Source organism: Falco naumanni, chromosome 7, assembly GCF_017639655.2.
Source record: "Falco naumanni isolate bFalNau1 chromosome 7, bFalNau1.pat, whole genome shotgun sequence".
Lineage (NCBI taxonomy): Eukaryota > Metazoa > Chordata > Aves > Falconiformes > Falconidae > Falco > Falco naumanni.
The window spans coordinates 16,449,071-16,467,641 of record NC_054060.1 but is presented as its reverse complement, the minus strand read 5'-3'; the positions used below and the strand labels follow the sequence as shown (position 1 = coordinate 16,467,641).

At 44.9% G+C, this 18,571-nt stretch overlaps 1 protein-coding gene across 1 annotated transcript in view; it reads right to left on the bottom strand.

Annotated features, from left to right (window-relative positions):
* Window positions 1-724: 724 nt before the first annotated feature.
* Window positions 725-18,571, bottom strand: part of TNFAIP8L3 (TNF alpha induced protein 8 like 3) — a 48,514-nt gene continuing 30,667 nt past the window's right edge. The window contains 1 exon segment of the mRNA XM_040601732.1: window positions 725-3,758. Within this exon segment, the coding sequence (XP_040457666.1) occupies window positions 3,196-3,758 (563 nt within the window). The 3' untranslated portion in view covers window positions 725-3,195.

Here is an 18,571-nt window from a genome sequence, read left to right as displayed (position 1 = left end):
GAAAACTTGCAAAGGTGCTAGGTAGAGAGCTAGATGTTAGTATGTGATCGGCCCTGGCCCTGGCCCAGGCTGGTACCTGAAGGCAAGAAGCTTGTGCCATTTCCTCCACCTGGCTTGTGGTGGAGGGACCTTCCCAGCCTGGTGGCTGAACCACGCTACTGAACGCATCGAGTCAGCGTCGGGGACTTTTTACAAGGGCATGTGGTGATAGGAGAGGGGGGAATGGCTGTCAGCTGGAAGAGCGGAGATATAGATTAGGTATTAGGAAGAAATTCTTCACTGTGAGGGCAGGAACAGGCTGCCCAGAGCAGCTGTGGGTGCCCCATCCCTGGCAGTGCCCAAGGCCAGGCTGGAGGGGCTGGGAGCAACCTGGGCTGGTGGGAGGGGTCCCTGCCTGGGGCTGGAGCTTGGTGATCTGTAAGGTCCTTCCCAAACCAAACCTTTTTGTGCTTTGTTAGCTCAGGTGCTTGAGAACTTTGTGGAAAAACAGAAACTTCATTTGCTGCGGAGGCATGTTTGTGTTGTGCTTGTGTGATGGGACGGAAATGTGGCTTTCCCGTTTTCTTTTGAACCCTTAAACTGCCCCATCTCCCTGCCTCCTACCAGTGAGATCCGGTCATCAGAGAGCAAGTTGGAGGTGGCAAAACTTAGATTACACGAATCCCCTCCTCTTACTGCTTAATTCCAGTTTGCATTGGATAAATACATCCAAAGGACACAAAGGGCAGTAATCACACATTTTTAATCCACAAATATGATAATACATCATATACTGAAGGTGACCTGAACATTGCCCATATTTTAGCAATGTTATTACATACCAAGCTACAAGTACAAAAGTAAACAATGAATATACAGGATATGCAAGTATGAGAAATACTTGAAAACATCTTTCCTTAAGGCTACTCAGATTTATAAATAAAACAACAGATGTTCAAGCTGGTGTGTCTAAAATACCAGAATCTGAATATTGATACTTGCAACACACAAAAAGAAGGTCGCAGCTAGAGGATATCCCTTTCCTTTGGACATCTCCCTTTTTCTGGCTTTAGAAAAAGAACTTAAATTTGTTTGCCACAAGTGAAACAAACACGCAGAATCTGATGTGTGCACTGGGACAGGAGTGTTGGATACAATAAATACTGTTCAAAAGCATCAACTGACAAGTACGTGCTTGGAAAAAATGCAGCTACTGGTGCATGTAAATATGGCTCTGCGAATGGCTGAACTTGCAACCCCGAGCGCTGGTATTTCATTACTGTGCTGCAAAGGAATTGTCCACCTTCGTTGCTACTAAATAGTCTTTATGGTTAAGGGAAATACATGGGGGAAATTTCCTTTGTTATAAACCGTTCTGCTAATGTGCTGCCTTTTTTACTGTGTTCCAAAATGGGTTCTCCTCCGAGCAGATACAAATGCATCCAGCACAACCCTCTCATCTGAGTATGTGTATGCAGAAAGGTGTGACAGTCAAACTATAGTTATTCTGGGGTGAGGAAAGAGCAAAGAATAATAAAATTGTTAAGAGTTTTCTCTGCCACCATAGTGCTTAAGCACTTAAATGAGAAATGTAATTTATTTTTTTTTTAATCCTAAAGTAATGAGTGGTCAACACTGGAGATTTTCCTTGGGGAGGAATGGCTTTCAAATATATTTCCTTCTGTCAATTTTCAAGTACGTGCTTCTCCGCATTATAATATATGTGATATGGAGGGTGTTACCTCCAGATAATGGGATTGTGTGCTCTCTGTGTCGGCTAAAAGGAAAGGGTACGGGACACTGAAGTGTCGGTGGAGAGAGGTGAGCCTGGAGGATAAGATGTAGAGGACAAGGAGAGGAGAGACTTCCAAACGTGCTTCCTTCGCTCAGGGGCCAGTCAGCACCTCCCCAGCTGCAAGATCCTGCAAGTGGCAAGCTGGTGTAACTGCTCTGCCTGCTCTGCTCCCCTTCTCCCTTACTCCTAACAAAGCCGTACAGGAACCAGTATTCCTTTGCAAAATGTTCTTAGTTTTAAGACATGGGTATATTTGGTTTAAAAAAAGAAAAACTAAGTCACTGAAAACATTCTGAATAAAAAATCATTCGTGAAGCTCCCCAGAGTCACTAAGACTGTTCTTCTCTTAAGGCTACTGTGGATATAGCTCACTTGGATGGCACTACAAGCGTTGTGGATGGGGTTCCTTTTTTATCACACCTCTAGGCACGAATTAACGACAGGGATGTGTTAAACGGAGAGTTTTATCTAGGGTGAGTATTTTGAGGATAGGGAATGTAAATGTTGCTTTCTCGCTCCCTTGCTATCTTAGTCGTGCTCCTCTTCACAACTGTAATGTCAAAACCTTCACCGAGTGTTTTGTTCCGTCGGGCAAAACAGTAAGGGCACAAAGAGCAGCACAGCCTTCAGCCTAGATTTGTCTGATGTTGCCAAATACACAAACCCTGAGAGTGGGGAAGCTGATGCACTACTTTGTCTAGTTTTCTGGTTACCTTTGAGCTTGAACCACTGAGCTGCTTTTCCAAATTAAAATGAAACCTCCTCTCTGTTACAGCAGGTATGAAACAAAACTCTCTAGTGAAAATATTGCTTCATAGAGCAGTCCTTTACGTTTTCTCCCACTTCTACTAGGTTTGTATTACTTGTTATTCCTCTATTAGACTTAAATACCATGTAAAATCAGAGATGCCTTCTCACAGTGATTCCTGATCCTTTTGAAAGGAGTGAGCTTAATCCATCAGAGCCCTGCTTTCTGTCTAAGCTTTTTCAGTTAGCATAGAAATAATAAAAACATACGCACCGAGGGCCTGGGGGTAAATTCCATGCATTGCTCTTTTGCCTTCACCTGTCTATTTTTACATAGCCACGCGTTTGCTTTCTTTTCAGATGTTCAGCCTTGAACACAAAGCTAGTAAGATCATGGTGTACAGCAGTCTGTTTCTGAACGATAGATACCATCAGCCTTGTTCACTCTGCTCCTTGGAAAAGACTGAATTATCTGAACAAAATGTGAAAATTGATAGCTTTCTGATTTAAGTTTTCCACTTCATCATGAGCCTGGTGAGCACATCCTGGCCCCTGCTTGAGACTGTAGTAAGAGACTGGTGGGAAGGATGCTCGCTTGCTCACCGTGGCTCATGAAGGGTGGCCAGTTCTAGAGAGAGAAGTTTTTGGTTGGTTTCTTGTTTCTGAGTGTAGTTTCAAAGGACCTTCTCATCCAGCAGTTTGTTGATGCCGTCACAGATCTTTTTGAGGTACGGCCGACAATCCCCATCAAGACTGTACAGGGCAGTTAGAAATTCCACATCTGCAAAGTGATTGAAGACGTGGTTGATGCGCCCGTGGGATCTCGGTGTCAGGTGTCGATCTACTAGTTCGTGCACAAGGTCTTTACATTCATTCAGAAGTTCTGCAAGAACATTTCTGTCAAAAGTGTATTCTACCTCATAGAAACTGACAATCGTCATGGCAGTTTGGTTCAGCTTCTTCCTGAACTTGTCTACGATTTCTAGCTCGTCTTGGTTGAACTGGTTATTTCGATAGAGGATCCCGATTTTTATTGCCACTTTAATCAGGTCTTTCATGATTTTATGGGCTTCTTTTTTGTTTCTTGTGTGTTCCTTTGTTACTTTGTACAGCTCGTCGAAGATTTCACTGCTTGTATCATCAATTAGCATGTTAGCCATGGTTTTGGTTGCCATTTTACTCAGGATCTTTTTCTGGGCTTGCAGTGCAAGATTCTTGGAACTGAAATAATCGGGACCTGTTTCGGAACAGCAGAGAAAAAGGGAAAATGTTAACTTTATTTGGTGAATAATTTTCACAATTAGTTAAGAAAAGTAGTACCTATGTGCTTAACTGAGACATTCTGTGCATCACTGATCGTTACATATAGTCACGATTGCAGTAACAGCAACACTTCCAACACTTCGGCAATACTTCTAGGTATCCTTGGGGTCTCAGACATCCATGTTTCAGGTCTTGCTGTCACCAAGGTTTTTTTTTTGCTTATAAATTTGCTTACAAATACAAAAAATAATATTCTGGCAGGGGATATCTCTTCTGCTTCTTTAATTTTGAAGTTCAGTATTAAAGTTTTCTTGGCAGAGAGATCTGTTGAGATGTTGCGGTTGAAATATGCAATCAGAGACCAGCAAAATGAGATACTGACAAATAATTTAATACATAACCTGAAAGAGTTGTACTTTTGGTCATGGGGAGGCACTGTTGTTCCACTGTTACACTGAGCAGCCTCTCCAATAAGGGCTAATAAAGCAGATTCCTAAACGTGGATTTATTTTGCTTTAATCTCTAGTAATGATGCCTTTCCCATTTGTTACCAATTTGCAAAACTATAGAATGTGATTTTTGTCAAATGCTGGTGCTTCAAGTGCATGCGGTTCCTGCCAGATGAAAATACCTGAGCTATTTTCTCTACGTTTATCAAATAATATCTTGGATTTTTTATCTTTTACCTATCTGTGCAAGTTTCAGTCAGCAAAGCACCTGAGCGTGTGGCTACTCCTGCTGGACTTTATCCTATGAGCTTCTATAATTATTGGTCGAGATGAATTTGGCCTTCCTCTGTTTTTCACGTTAATGTTGGGTTTTAGGTGACCCTATATAGACAAAGTAAAGGAAAAGATTTCGTATGAAATAATCATCCAGTGTAATGCCAGGGGAGCGAAGTCTCTCTTGGATGAAAGGGTGTCTCAGCGTGTAGGGAAACGGGGCTGGGCGTGGGTGTACTTGGGCTTACAGCCGGTGAGGCGAGTGCCGAACGCCAGCAGAGTGGCCTCTCTGGTACGTGCTCAGCAGAGGAGATGCCCATCGTGCCCTGCCAGCTGGGGACCTCACTGCTCATAAGGAGACCAGAGCCTTGGCTGGTACCGGCGGGGTGGAGGTAGCCACGTCCTCCACCAGCTGCTGGGAAATCAAACCACCAGGAGATTAAAAATAACAATAAAAATCAAAGCTTCCAGCGCTGATCTGATGCTGGAGCCCGAGTGGGTCCTAGGCTGGTTGGGTCTGGGGGCCCTCGGCACACGAAGCCATCACCCCCCTGCGCAGCCGGCGTCCGCGGTGCGGGCTGACCCGCAGCCTTGGCTTTCCCGCGCTCCCTACAGCCTCACCCCAGGAAAAAGGGGTGCTGGGTGCCAGCGCTCACTTCAGACAGGTAACACTCTGAATTTAAACTCATCTGTCCAAATTCTGTTTTTCCAGTTCGCTAGAATATTAAAGTTGTCATCTTTCTTTGTGTGCTACAGCCGTGCTACTGAGCAGTGTGAAAGAGTAACATTTAATTTCAACTGAACCACCACCTGGAAAAAAAATAAAATTCAATGTGCTTAAAAGAATTGCCTGTCATTTGGAGAGAAAACTGTGGGGCTGAGCTGCTGACTAGAGGAAATAGAGAAACTATGATTTAATCTAGAAATGATAAAACCAGGATGAAAGCATTCTTTCACTTAGCAGTACGTAGGTATATAAATAGTATCTGTGATGAATAATTATGTGCATTTGACACAGTAAAATGGAAGATTAATATTAGCATCTCTTTCTGTAGTAAGTGTGTGCTATTAATCAAGTGGATGCAGTTGTTCAGTATCTGTTTTGATCAAAACCTGAAAGTAATTGCAGTAAATCTTTAGAATATTAATTTTACTAATATTTATGGCATCTCAGCTTCTGTGCCGTTTTCACCAGCTGAGGGCCCAGTGGGCTCCCACCGTGCTCAGCCCCGCTGCAGGGAGAACTTTGCAGAGCTGTTGCAATTCTGTGGCTCGCAGCAAAGCCAGCGGTTGCGGCACACAGGAGGTGGCTTGCAAAGTCCTATGTCCCCCCCCGCACGCCCTGCATCTTTGGTACACTAGTGCGTCTGTGCGGGAGCCAGGACTGGCACAACCACCACCAGCATGTTCTCATGCATGCAGTTGCCCTCTGTCTGTGTGATTTCTGAGGGACAAAATTCGATGCTAAATTAGCACATAAAAGCTTCTAATAAACTTATTAGAAGTGAAGTCTGGCACAAAAAAAGTTGTTCCAAGGTCTGTTCCTGTATTTGAAGTCCTGGCTGTCATCCACACAAGCGAACAGTGTGTGATGTTCTGATGTTCACAGGTGGGTTTCTTCCCCTGTGACATCCCTGGGTTTGGTGCCTCAAATGACAATAACCAGCTCCCAGTGGAAGGTGCGAGCTATGAAACGGGCAGCGCAGCCAGACAGCATTGGGCCGAGTTTAACTGAATGTTCAGGCTGGAGTGTGTTTTTCCATGCCAAGTCCCGAGGGTGGGATCTGCTGTTTAACAGCAGGAGACCGAGCTCTTTCTCATATTTCTAAAACCGAACTAAAGAAACCTGTTATTACATTGGGGCTGATAACTTCTCTCTAGAAGCTGTGTTCCCCTCTCTTCCATCGTTTCCTTTCCCAGTTCCCAGTGCTGTATCCTCTCCCTCCTCTCCATCTCCTGCGCTCTGCTCCAACTGCCTCCCGGCCCTGCTGTGGCCCCTTCGCCACTCCGTGCTGCTCCCTCCAGCCTGTCCCACCATGGCATCTCTGGCCCCTAAGCCCTGCCAGCCACGAGGGCTCAGAGCTCTCCAGGACCAGGCAGATCCCAACAGTTGGTGCACGCTCCCTTCCTCCGCCTCTCACCATGATTTGTGCTGTTCTGTGTATTGTCAAATCTGTAACACCTGGTAATTGGTTCCACCACCATCACTGCCACGTGCTTTCTCCCCGCCAACTGTACCAAGCAGTCAAGGTCCCGCGGTGGAGAAGGACAGTGCTTGGTGGGGACGCCGGACAAGCTTATGCATCTGTAGCATGCTGTGGCGCTCTGGTAAATGCAGAAGCTGTAGCTGCTGCCAACGGTCCCTCCACTGTGTCAGGGAACTGCTGAGAAGCTCGGGGAGGAGGACAACTGGTGCATCCCAGCTGCACTAGCAAGCTGCCAACAGGGACGCCGGGATCGGCACACCACAGAGCCTCAGCCCGTGGTCTCCAGCTGCCCAAGCGCCTGCTGATGAGGAGGTGGCAGACAACAGTCATCAGCCCGTTTGTGCAGCCTAGACAACGGCATGGGGGCTGGTTGCAAAGGACTGTGCTCAGCTGCGCTTAAATTCAGGGTGTGCGCAGTTTTGCAGCCATGTATGCTGGAGGGAGCAAGGAAGGCTGTTTGGATTGATTGTTTGAATTCCTGCCTCCAAAACCACATTGTGCTCAGACACCAAGGTGCTGCCTTGCCTTTCAAAGATCACAAGTGGTTAGCCACATGATTACATTCAGGCTTTCATGGGGACTGCAGGTTTACTGTGGCAGTCTTTTCTTCCTGCAGCATATTGCTCATTACACAAAATACATCTTTGCCTCCTACATACAGCAATTCTATTTTCTGCTTGCTTTCATACAGCAAAACAAATCGGCAACAACATTCTCGATGCTATTAGCTTTCAGGAACATTACACCAAAGCTAAAAATGAAAAACCAACCTCCGAGCACACTGCTTTGCTGGGTCATGATTAGCTTCCATTATAGAAAGTCTGACATCTTAGTTTTTACGAAAGGAAGGACCAGTTCTGCCTTCAGGTCTGCTCTCCGTCATCTGGAGAGCTGTGCATGATAAAAGCTATTAAAAAAGCCCCTTGTGATGGGAATGCTGCCACAGCAATCTTCCATCCTTCGAAAAGTGCAGCTCTTCAGACCTGTGTTTGCACAGCTGTGGTACCCGAAGAGGGAACGCCGCCCGCCCAGCTGCAGGAGAGGCTCCCCGTGCCCGGCCGGTCCCGCGGTCAGCGTGCTACACCACTCCCCACCAGTGATGGCCCAGCTTTGGCACACCCTGCTGAACATAACAAAGATGTCTCACATCCACTAAACTTAATAACAGGATTGCTTAATAACAGAGTTGCTTAATAACAGAAATGTGGAAAAAGTTTGGCAACTCTAGAGAGTGGATGTTAGAGTTCTAAGAGTTTTTCAGACCAAAATGCAAGAGCATCTGTAATATTCTCGAAACATTTTGATTCCAGATGGCTGTACCAAGTGCAAAATGGTTGGAACTAAATGCTCAGCAATACTATTTTCATGTAAATACCCATTCAGCCCCTCTGTACAAAACGCATGGCAGAACCAGTGAACCAGAATATGCCCACGAGAGAGCACGGTCCACATTTTCTGAAAGCAATTACATGGACATGGAAACAACCCCCCTGAACACATGAATCCATTTCCCTCCCAGTTAGCCACATCTTAGTCAAAGCCTTAATAAAGTTTTGCAGCCAGGATACTTTCTCCCCTGGCAAATGGCTAACAGACGCGTTGAAGTGAGCTCTGGAGGGAGCGCTGCTCCACAGGTGAAAATGGAGAGAGTAGGAGTTCACCTGAAAAGCTGCTGTGGAGTCTGCCCAGTGTATTTTTAATTTTATTAGCAGGCTTGTTGTAAGAGAAAGGATACAAAGCCGTTTCTTTCGTTTACGTTGCACCTGTGGAGTTCTGTCTGACACTGGGAGTCGTTACTGTAGTGCCTGCTGCAGCTTGTACTAGTTAATTACCCCAACTCGTTGACTTCACCAGGTCTGAAGTGAATCACGCTTGGAGCTGTGTGCTTACCTCCCACTGCCGCCGTGAGCATAACCCCGGCTCCAGCAGCTGGCGGTGGGCTGTGTTTTCAAGCCGCTGCCAAGCAGTGTATGTGTGGGGGGCACCGAGTTAGCTTGAGAGCGCTCTGGAGAGGTGAGGTGAGCTGTGGTGGATCTAAAGGACTGAGATAAAAATATGAAGCGGCTGCAGGACTGTGGTGGGCTTCTGCAGCCTGGCGGGAGTGGGAGGTGGTGGGAATCGGGAAAGGTCCCTGTATCTCTGCTCCAGCTGTACTGTGAGCAAGCAGAGGGCTGAATCTTAACAACCAGCAAAATACACAGGAAAATAAAGATGATGAAAAGGCCGAAATATTTTTAATACCCCTGAATCCTCAATTTTCAAATGTAGTGCAGCCTCTGCAGCAAAAGAGAGGCTTTGAGGAGTCAGCGACGCTGCTGGAAGTGTGGGCATCCCTCCAGCTGCTAGCAGTTGCTCAGGCTTGTGGGAGACGGACTAAGCCAAGGGACAGGCACACTCTCAGTCTGCTACAGTACGAGATAGTCGAGTTGTGAAAATTGTTGAAGGAATGCGCTGGTTTAATGATTTGCGTGACCCAGTTTGAATGCATCTGTGTATTTTAACCTAGTAACATACCTGTCCCTGAGCATGGAGAGCCTGGGAGTGCCAGCCAGGAGGAATGAGGCACCTGTATCCTAAAGATTTAACTCTTGCAGAGAGTTAAATGAGCATCAGATATCTGAACTGTTCATCCAGCGTTGCTGCTGGTGTTGGTAGTTTGCTGGGCTGGCAGCTCGTTTCATTATAATCTGGAGTTACCTGTAATGTGGCTTTTTCTTTACATAGTTAAGAAAGCATTAAATAAATAAATAATTTTCTTTGAGAAAAATAAGAGCAGGGAATTTTATTAGGCTGTCATGTAAATCTACAAGGACAAGTAAAAGCTAGTGCAGATTTGGAAAGGAGCACGTAGAAAAACAACCCCAAAAATCTAGTTGCTTAATCTGCAGCATTCAGGCACAATGTTCGGAGGCAACGAGTTGCAAACTTGTGTGGTTTATTTATCCTTTTAAGTATCCTTATAGATAGAAGATCACAATATCTAGATAGATATATCTATCTTATAGACAGAAGCTCACAAATATCTAGAAGGCTAGAAGATTGATTAGAATAGTGAACTGCAGAACTCAGGATTTCAAGATAGCTCTAAAAGCAGCCCGGGAAAAAAGTGTCCCTCCCACAGTATTTTGGTACTGAGCGGCCAGGGAGCTAGCTGTAAGTGTGCCTATTGCTCTTGGACAGCTACAGGATCACTGCAGAAGAGACATTCAGTGTTTCCAGTAACTTTAAGCCAAGAAAGCCAATAGACCAGATGGAATATATCAGCTTTCAGGGAGGGCCAATTTAAACATGTGTAAGCACCAGGGGCCCGGTGCTCAAACTTTTAACACTTCTAAATTGTTACCATGAACATAAAAGGCTTGCTCATTTCCGCGGTGGAACAGGAGATTACAGACTGATAATTGTATGGTCCTGAGAGAACGTACCGGTATCCAAACGTCTGAAGGCAAAACGTGGGCATGCTGGAAATGGCAGCAAGAGCCCTGTACAGAGGGAACATGACTGAATGGAAAAAAGAAAAAAGACCGTTTTTCCTTTCAGTGCTTTATGTGAGCAGCAATCATGCTGCAAAAAAAAGCACTGTCTGGGAATCTAGCGACTGGAGGTTCCTAATGATAGTCTTAATTCAGCAGCTGGCTTGCATTAGCATTTACTTTGCTAATAATATATCATTGCTACATAGTGGAGTGTGCTTTTCGATACCTGCCAGAGGTGGTGGTAGGCTGGGGGAGCCCCTTCTGTAAGGAGATGAGGAGCAACACAGAATGAGTGGTTACGCTGTTGTCCTGGTCTGGGTAATGCCTCCAGAGATAATACCCATGGGGAGAGATGCTCAGCTGCAGTTTCCATCAGCTCTGCTAGGGCTGCCAAGAGAGGGGCTGGCTAAGCTTTCCTCCTGCTACCCCCAGCAGCTGGCTGGGAATCGACCTGCACCGCTGTGTTCTTCTCCTGTGCCTAAAAGTGGTAGCTGGCAAGTGGTGTCTGGGCAACAGCCCTGTCCTGTGGCTGAAACTGGCCCACGGCGTGGAAACCTTCCTAAGAGCTGCCGCGATGATACGGCACAGCTGACACGGTGCCGCGATGCTGTACGGCTGCTGCCTGATGTTACAAAGGGGACGTTATGCTCGGTCGTATCCTGAAAGCTGGCATCCAGCTGTGAGAGAGGAAACCGCTCCCTGGCAAAAAGGCTCAGTGAGGATCATCTCCACGCGCTGTGTCCCTGCCCACAGACCCACGGCACTACCAGGCACCAACTGCTTCGCCAGTGACCCAGCCCTCGCGTCCAGCCTGCCAAGTACGAGCCTGGCACCTGCAGGCAGCCAAGTCACCTCTCCGAAAGGGGCTACTAAAGCTCTTAATTTTTTTTTAACCTTGTAACCTGTACCAGAACCAAAAGCTCGATCAGGCTGCAGCACAGGGAATGGTATCTGTCAAGAGTGACTTTCAAGTGTTCGGTTCAAACCCTGCACCTCCCGTTTTGCAGCATGGAGGGAAGCTCTGCCAAGGCAGCAAACACATCTGGCTAACTTTTGGCAATCGGTGGCGAGTGTAAACAATGCTGAGCTTGCTCCACGGCACCCCAAGGTACACACACGGAGTACGAACAAGGCTTTGTTCTTATCTGAAAGTGCTCAGGTGTTACAGGAATGATTAAGTCTGTCTGCCAGGAGTGATAGTAAAATACCGTGTGTTTGGGGTTTTTTAAGCTTAACTATACAACTACAAGAGGTCTTGATACACTGACCGCTGAATTTTGTAAACAGGTTTGAAGTCTTTCAATGACAGCTCATTATGTTGACAGCAAGTGCAAAATACATTGAAAAGACTGAACACTCCTACCCCAGAAAATGCTGTTGTAACTGCCTGATGCTGCAAGGCAAAACACTTGCACGCCGGCAGCAAAGGCTGGACGAGGGAGGTATTTCCCATAGATTGAGCCATAACAGACCGAGGCATTGACCGGGCTGATCTTTAGAAAACGGGAATGCAGGAGGAGGTTACTACCTGTTGCAATGACCTATTGATCCTGTTCCTGTATTCTGAGACAGATATTTACGATTATATTAGTGTTTTTTTCTTTAAATGCTAGCTTGATCAAAAAAAGTCTTTTAGAGTGGCAAGGGCATGCTGACATATCCAGAGCACTACAGCAGGATCTTAGGTAAGCATGGATAGCTCACAAACCCCAGCAGACAGCCACCAAAGCAGTAAGGGTCATCTTGAATTGGTTAAGATTTTTTGGCCTTCGAACTGTCAGTGATTCCCACCCCTGTCCCAATATATGCTACTTTAAAAATCCTGGGCAGTAACTATCAAAGAGTTTAACTTCACTGTCTGAAGCATTTTGCGTCTAATCTCCTTTGTTTTCTCCAAAATTGTTTTCACCACATTTCTTACACCTTCCTTCTAAAAGCATTGCATTTAAAAATAAGGTATCATGATGATTCTGTAGCAAAAGTATCTAATTACATGAATATTATTACTGCTATAGGAAAATTATGATTAATGTCCAGCCATGTAATTGTCACAACAGGACTGTAACAAGTTCTTTGATATGTGCTAAGGAACTTTTATTGCTAAGATAGGACAGAGTCTCTGGGGGAGCATCAGGCATATAATGAATGATAAACCAATTATCTTGTTAAGGTAAAACCGCATCATCTTCTTTAAAAGGACTCAACTATCACATTCTTCCACACAAAAGTAACAATTACCTAGAAAAGAAAGTATTTTCTTGTCAAAGTATTATTTGCCACTGAGACTCTTAAAAGCCATGAGAAACCTTTCAAGATCTTGCAGCTATCCTTTTTTTATCCAGACGCAATTATTGTAGCAACTTCTCTTTCTAGATGATCTGTAGAATTTGCTTGCAGTGTTACTTTAGGGTCAGTTTCCACACTGGTAAATTCTGGTTTGAGCAAAAACTTGAAGAGAAAAAAAAAAATAAATTGCAAGCACCGAATAATAGAAAATCCAGCCTGTGTTATCTAAGCGTGGGGGATACAGCTCTGCATCCTGGAATCCAGCAGCTGGAATCACCTCGCTTCAAGCTGCTGAGGCGTTCTGTTCCCGGTACGTACAATCTTTCCTGCCCTGGGAGTGTAGTAACGAGTCAGTCTCTCCCCTTGCCTCTCTAAAACAAACACCCCCCCCTGCAAAACCACGCACGCAGAACGCAGAGCCAGGACGGAGTGTACAACTGGGTGCTTACCGCCTGTTTTATCTGTGCGCTGGAACTCACTCGCAGCGGCCCAGAAGCCAACCTCCTGGCCCAGCCTCTGGCTGTGCTTCCCTGGTGTAGACGGGGGCTTTGGTGCCCGGGAGCACTGTGCCCTTTTTCTGACGTTTGAACACGTCTCGGGGGGGATTTGAGTCCCATTTTGTTAATTACTTGGATTCTGGATCAGAATGCATAAGCTTTTCTGCGAATTCTTTCATACCCTCCCTCTGGTGAGGGGAAGAGGGCGGCTACGGAGGCATTTGTGCTTCTGTGGGCTTGGTGCTTGGCAGCTGCTGCAGCCATCGCTCCTGGTTAGCAGGAGGTGCAGGTTTCCCTGTGCTTCTGTAGCTCAAATGCTTTCTGTTCCTTCCACAGAAGTCTCTTTAGCATGCAGGACCCAGTTGTTCCCAGCAGGAACACCGTAATATGCTGTTAGTAAAGAAAGGCCTGGCAATATCAGCCTTAAATATTAAAAAAGGCCTCTGTGCCATATACGTGCTTTGAATAGATAGAGTGCAGCTAAGGAATAGGCTGCTAGGTACTGGTTCACCAATTTCATCTCCACCCCATTTCTCATCCCCTCAGTAAGAAATTTCTGAGGATTTATTTTTATGCTTTGAGGTTGCTTGTTGTTGCAGCACGCTGCTCTTTCTCCAGAGATATAACGTCCTTGCCTTTTACATAGAGTAATTCTATTTTTGACTCTAATATATTAAAAGTGGCATGAAAAATAACCACATCTATGCTCTAGGGATGTACAAAATTCCGTGAGAAAGCAAGCAGTCGGGACCCCAAGGGTAGCTGGTCCGAAGATGCTGTGAAACTCCAAGATGGCACTTCTCTGTGGTTTAATATAAGACTGCAAGACAATGGGGGGGGAAAGTATTTCTACTAAACGAGGTCAAGGTGAATAAACTTCCAAAAAACCCCGCAATAAGCTGCAGCTGCAGGAGGTGTCAAGCTGCTGCTGACCCAGCAGGCTCCTCAGCTGCACCAGCTTGAGCTCGGCCATGTCCAGAGGCTGGGGACTGGCAGCTCCAGCACCACATCCCTGCGGAGATACACCTGCACCAGCGGAGCAAACGGGTCTGTTCACCATCCTCCGGCACCCTGTTCAGGTACAGCCAAAACAGCCCGCCTTGTCCCACAGGGGGGGAGCAGCTGGAAGCAAAATAGAATTCACTCTTGTTGTGTGTGTTTGCCTTGTTTTTTTAAAAAACCCAACCCCACTGACAATACTAGTTAGCTGCCTTTGCTTGAGATGCTTTGAGTGCACTGATGCAGGGTGAGTGCCGGATGCGCAGGGCAACACTGAACTGTGTGTGTAAATGAGACGAAGCCAAGGCAGGGCAAGGGTTGCAGGGGAAGGGCAGGTTGTTTAAGCTTGGAATTGATTTAAGTTAATTGCATCTGTGTATCTGGCAAATGAGGGAGATTTTTGTAATGAACACCATGTGCTGTTGTTTTACTACCTTGGTATTTGGTTGCTTGACCACTAGGTTTCGAATTAAGAAGGTGATTGATAGAAGGGGAATAGAACAGTGGCAGAGATCAGGCACATCTGGAAAACTGTACTGTGGGTCCCTAAATAAAACACCAGAGGAGCTGTTAATTTTCCCAATTAACTCCAGCCATGCTTCCAAACTCCGTTTAAACCAGAGAAGAAAGTCCGATGAGGGGAAGAGGACAAGAGTGGCAAGAAGTCTCTGACAGCAGTTCACTTTCCCCAGTCAGTAGCAGACACTCTAGACTGATCACAACATTTGTAAAACTGTTAAGAAAACAAAGTTTAATTAACTCTATGCATAAACTGTTTATTCTCTCATCTTTATTCTTTGCTTATGTGCTTTGGGGGAAGTGAATTAAAAGAAAAAATATTTTGAGGATGGTGATAAGTGCTTACAAATCAGCTACTAAGTCACAGGGCTGTGGAAGATGAGGGCTTATAGGTTACAACACATTCAGACCTGTTGTTTGGCACAAATAGGCGCAGCTACCGCTGTAATGCAGCTGGAACACTAGGACCATGATGTGACTATCACTAAAGAAAACAGAGGATGTCAAACCTGCTGCGACATGAGGGCTTGATAGGGGCATAAGGGAGTTTGAAGTGTGGCTTATCGTGTGACTGACTGATGTTCTTAAACCAAATGAACCAACCAACCATTCCCCCCAACCCCAACAAAACCAAAATCAAACAAGCAAACACCACCACCCCCCCCTAAAAAAACCCAAACAAAACCTATTGATAGAAGAGATTCTGCAGGTGTGTAAGTCAATTACTAAAGAAATATTTCTGAACCCTCATCTTGAGTCATGCCTAGTTAGAATATTTTGTATGTCACAGCATCATTACTTACAAGGTACGTGGGTGCTACCTATGTCCTCATCGTGTGACTGACTGATGTTCTTAAACCAAACCATGCCATTCAACATTTGAACCGTTACACTTCGCTTACCATAATAGGGTACAGGATACAGGTCCGTGCTGTGCCCGCACAAACAGGGCAGTGAGAATTTCATTGCCATTTGAAGCAGCCAGGTCTGTTTTGCCCAGCTCCAATTAGCTGATGCTTAGTGCTGCAGCTTCACAGCACAGGCGCGACACCAGATGGGGATGTCGCTTGTGCAAGTCCGTAAAAGACCTGAGGGCATCCTCCTTTGCTAAGGAAGAGCTGCTGATGGTATCAGTGTCTGAGTGGTGCCTGCTGTGGGTTTTTTTAACTCATACGAAGTAGGTTCCCCCCCCAAAAAAGAGTATGATGATTTTTTTAGAGACTTCTAACAAATTCACTAAGGCCTTGCTGAAACAACACCTGTTTGCTGGTCGATTACAACCATCAGAATTAATATTGTAGAATCCATCTTCAATGAGTTAGTTCAATGGTATAGTTATAAATGAACCAATGGTGTTACAAGTTTAAATTTTTTTTAAAAGAAAATATAATCTGCTTCTCCTGGTTGACAAGCAAATGCATAAATTCATTTTCCTTGTAGTTTAGGGGTTATTTTCCCTTCTTCAACAGAGAACACATTAAGCATGTGCTATACAGAAACAGTTGCCCACACACAAACACTGGCACTCTGTGTACCTTTACAAGAAAGATCTAAACCGAAGGCATCGATACTGGTGATCCAGGGTGAAACCAATGTCTTGTTTTCAGTCTGACAGTGCCAGAAAAGTATTTCTTAACAACAGCAAAGCTGAAGCTGAAAAGGCAAACCCCATGGAGTACTTAAAAAGTCTGCTTAGGCCTATCCGCTGTTGTTCCCAAAAGAGGACAACAAAACTAGAAGAGTCTCCATTTACTTATTGTTTTAAACAATGCTTCACTGTTTGTTCGGCTATTTAAAAGAAAAAAAAGTAGATTTTCACAGTTGCAGAATATTAGGCTGTGTGGAATTCTTGATTATTTTTTTTTCCTTCCCCCCTGCCTCTAGAGAAGGATTAGCTGCTGGGGAGATGGCCAACCCAGATTCTAAATGGAAAACTGACCAAAGGAAAAATTAACGCTGGTCAATGCAGCTGGGATTCATCACACTCTCCATCTCTTACAAGTTTTTGTGCATCTGATTGGGGATTTATTGGTAGGAAGAAAGCACACATTGCCTCATGCCTCAGATGTGATCTACAACCCTGTTTTCCTTTAAGATGAAGCCTGATTTGGACTTCAACGTATCCTTTGGGTGATCCTGTCTGCACTGTTCCTCTGCTGTGTGAGGTCAAGCATCCGATCAAGATGCACAAAACACTAAGAACGGAATATGTGATGGCTTCCAGCCTGTGAAAAAAAGCCAGACTAAAACGTAACTGTCTATCCCCCAGGAACTAGACCACCTGCTGTATTCTCCATACTTGTTCTCTGCAATCCTGTCATAAAGAATGACCACTCTTTATCCAGCATTTTCTTTAATGAAAAGGAGTAATTTTTAAACTATGAAAACCTTAGTATAGCCTAATGAAAATATAAGCTGAGTCTTACAGTAAGAGCAAACATGATTTCCTGTGGAAGGGCACAAAACTCAGTAAGGTGGATTTGCAGGTCAATTCTGTTCCTCCTCGGTTCAAGATCTGCATGAGTAGTATCTGCCAAAATTTAAAGAGTCTTGCTGTCTTACACCAATGACAGAAAAAATCCTGAGGTTATACTGGAAAAAAGGGAGGAGAAACTAGGCTACATATAATGTTTTCCTTGTTAATGGGTTTAATCTAAAGTGCTAAGCGTGGTGTCGGTACTTTCACAGCGATGTAAGGACCCAAGTAGCATAAATCATATCTTACAGTCAAAGCTCCTGTTGAGGATAAATGCTAATGAAGATTATCTGGTTTTGTACTTTTACCTTGTTCATTGTGTGTATACATATCGCAAAACATATGCCAGGAGGAGTACCCTGATATCAGGGACCCTTTCTGTCATCAGGGAGTCTCTAATAACAATTTAACAGCGGTAGCTGTAACCACCCGTGGTGTAGTTCGCTCTAAGTGCAACTCTTTACCGCAGGAAAGCTGAAATGGAGATGATGCTGGAAAAGTACTGAAATGGTCAAGACAGTTCTGGGGAAGTCTGTTTTGTTTTTCTGAGGCATGTGAGTAACAGCAGTATGTTGTGGGTTTTTTAATATATATGTATATGTATGTATGTATGTATGTACCCTCATTAGATGATATTGCAACTATATAGAGTCATGATTGAATTTGCAGGAGAAAAATAAAAAAAAAATCACTGCCTTTATGCTACCTAAAGAAAACCCTGAAAGGACAAGCCTCAATGATAAACACAGATAAGTAGAATGTGCCATCCCTCACGAGGTTTCAGTTCTGTGAAATCTCTGGATACATATGTACTGGGTTTATTTCTGGTGATACCTACACATGTACTGAAAGCATCCAGCTGAATATTCAGGAGAACGCAGAAACATTACCTCTGAATACAGCAGTAACAACAGTCTCCAGAGAGACTGTACATGAATTGAATCAGGCCCAGCCAGATTTTAAGAGAAAGAAATGCAGCGCGGCCCACGTGCTGTTATCATCTCGCTCTTTCAGATGCCAGCAGAACTGCTGCCTTTATATCTGGTTAATGGGAACAGAATAATAGACAATTCCACAGTTCTGCTAAAAAATTGTGCTTAGGAACAAAACCTCATTCCACCAAAACAACTGCTACTTCTGAAGGTAATTTGATGAATTTTGCCCTTTCTTAATGTTGGGCGTGCATTTTTAGAGCGTCTGCAGTACATGCTGAAGAAACAGAGCCACTGGCGTGCTGCGTTTCCCAACAGAGCCATTCAAAGCACAGAAGCTTCTTGAGGCTGATCAAGAGTTTCCAAAGGTGAGCTTAGCCCCTTCTCATCTCTCCTGGATTTGACACGGTATTCAAAGAATGAACACCCGTGGAGCTTCCTCAGATAGTCTAGCAGTTGCCTGAAGGGAAATACTGCTCAGTTTCCTCTTACTGCTTGCTAGGACTTGGTAAATCTTTCTTTCCTAGAGACCTGGTCTTCCATTTCTTAGTCCTGCCCTAAGGCTCTGCTGGCCTCAGTGGTCCTCCTGCCTGAAGCAGCATGACAAAACCCACTCCTTGCTCGGCTCTCACGAGTCCCAGAGGAACAAACCGCATTCTGCCCATCTCATGTT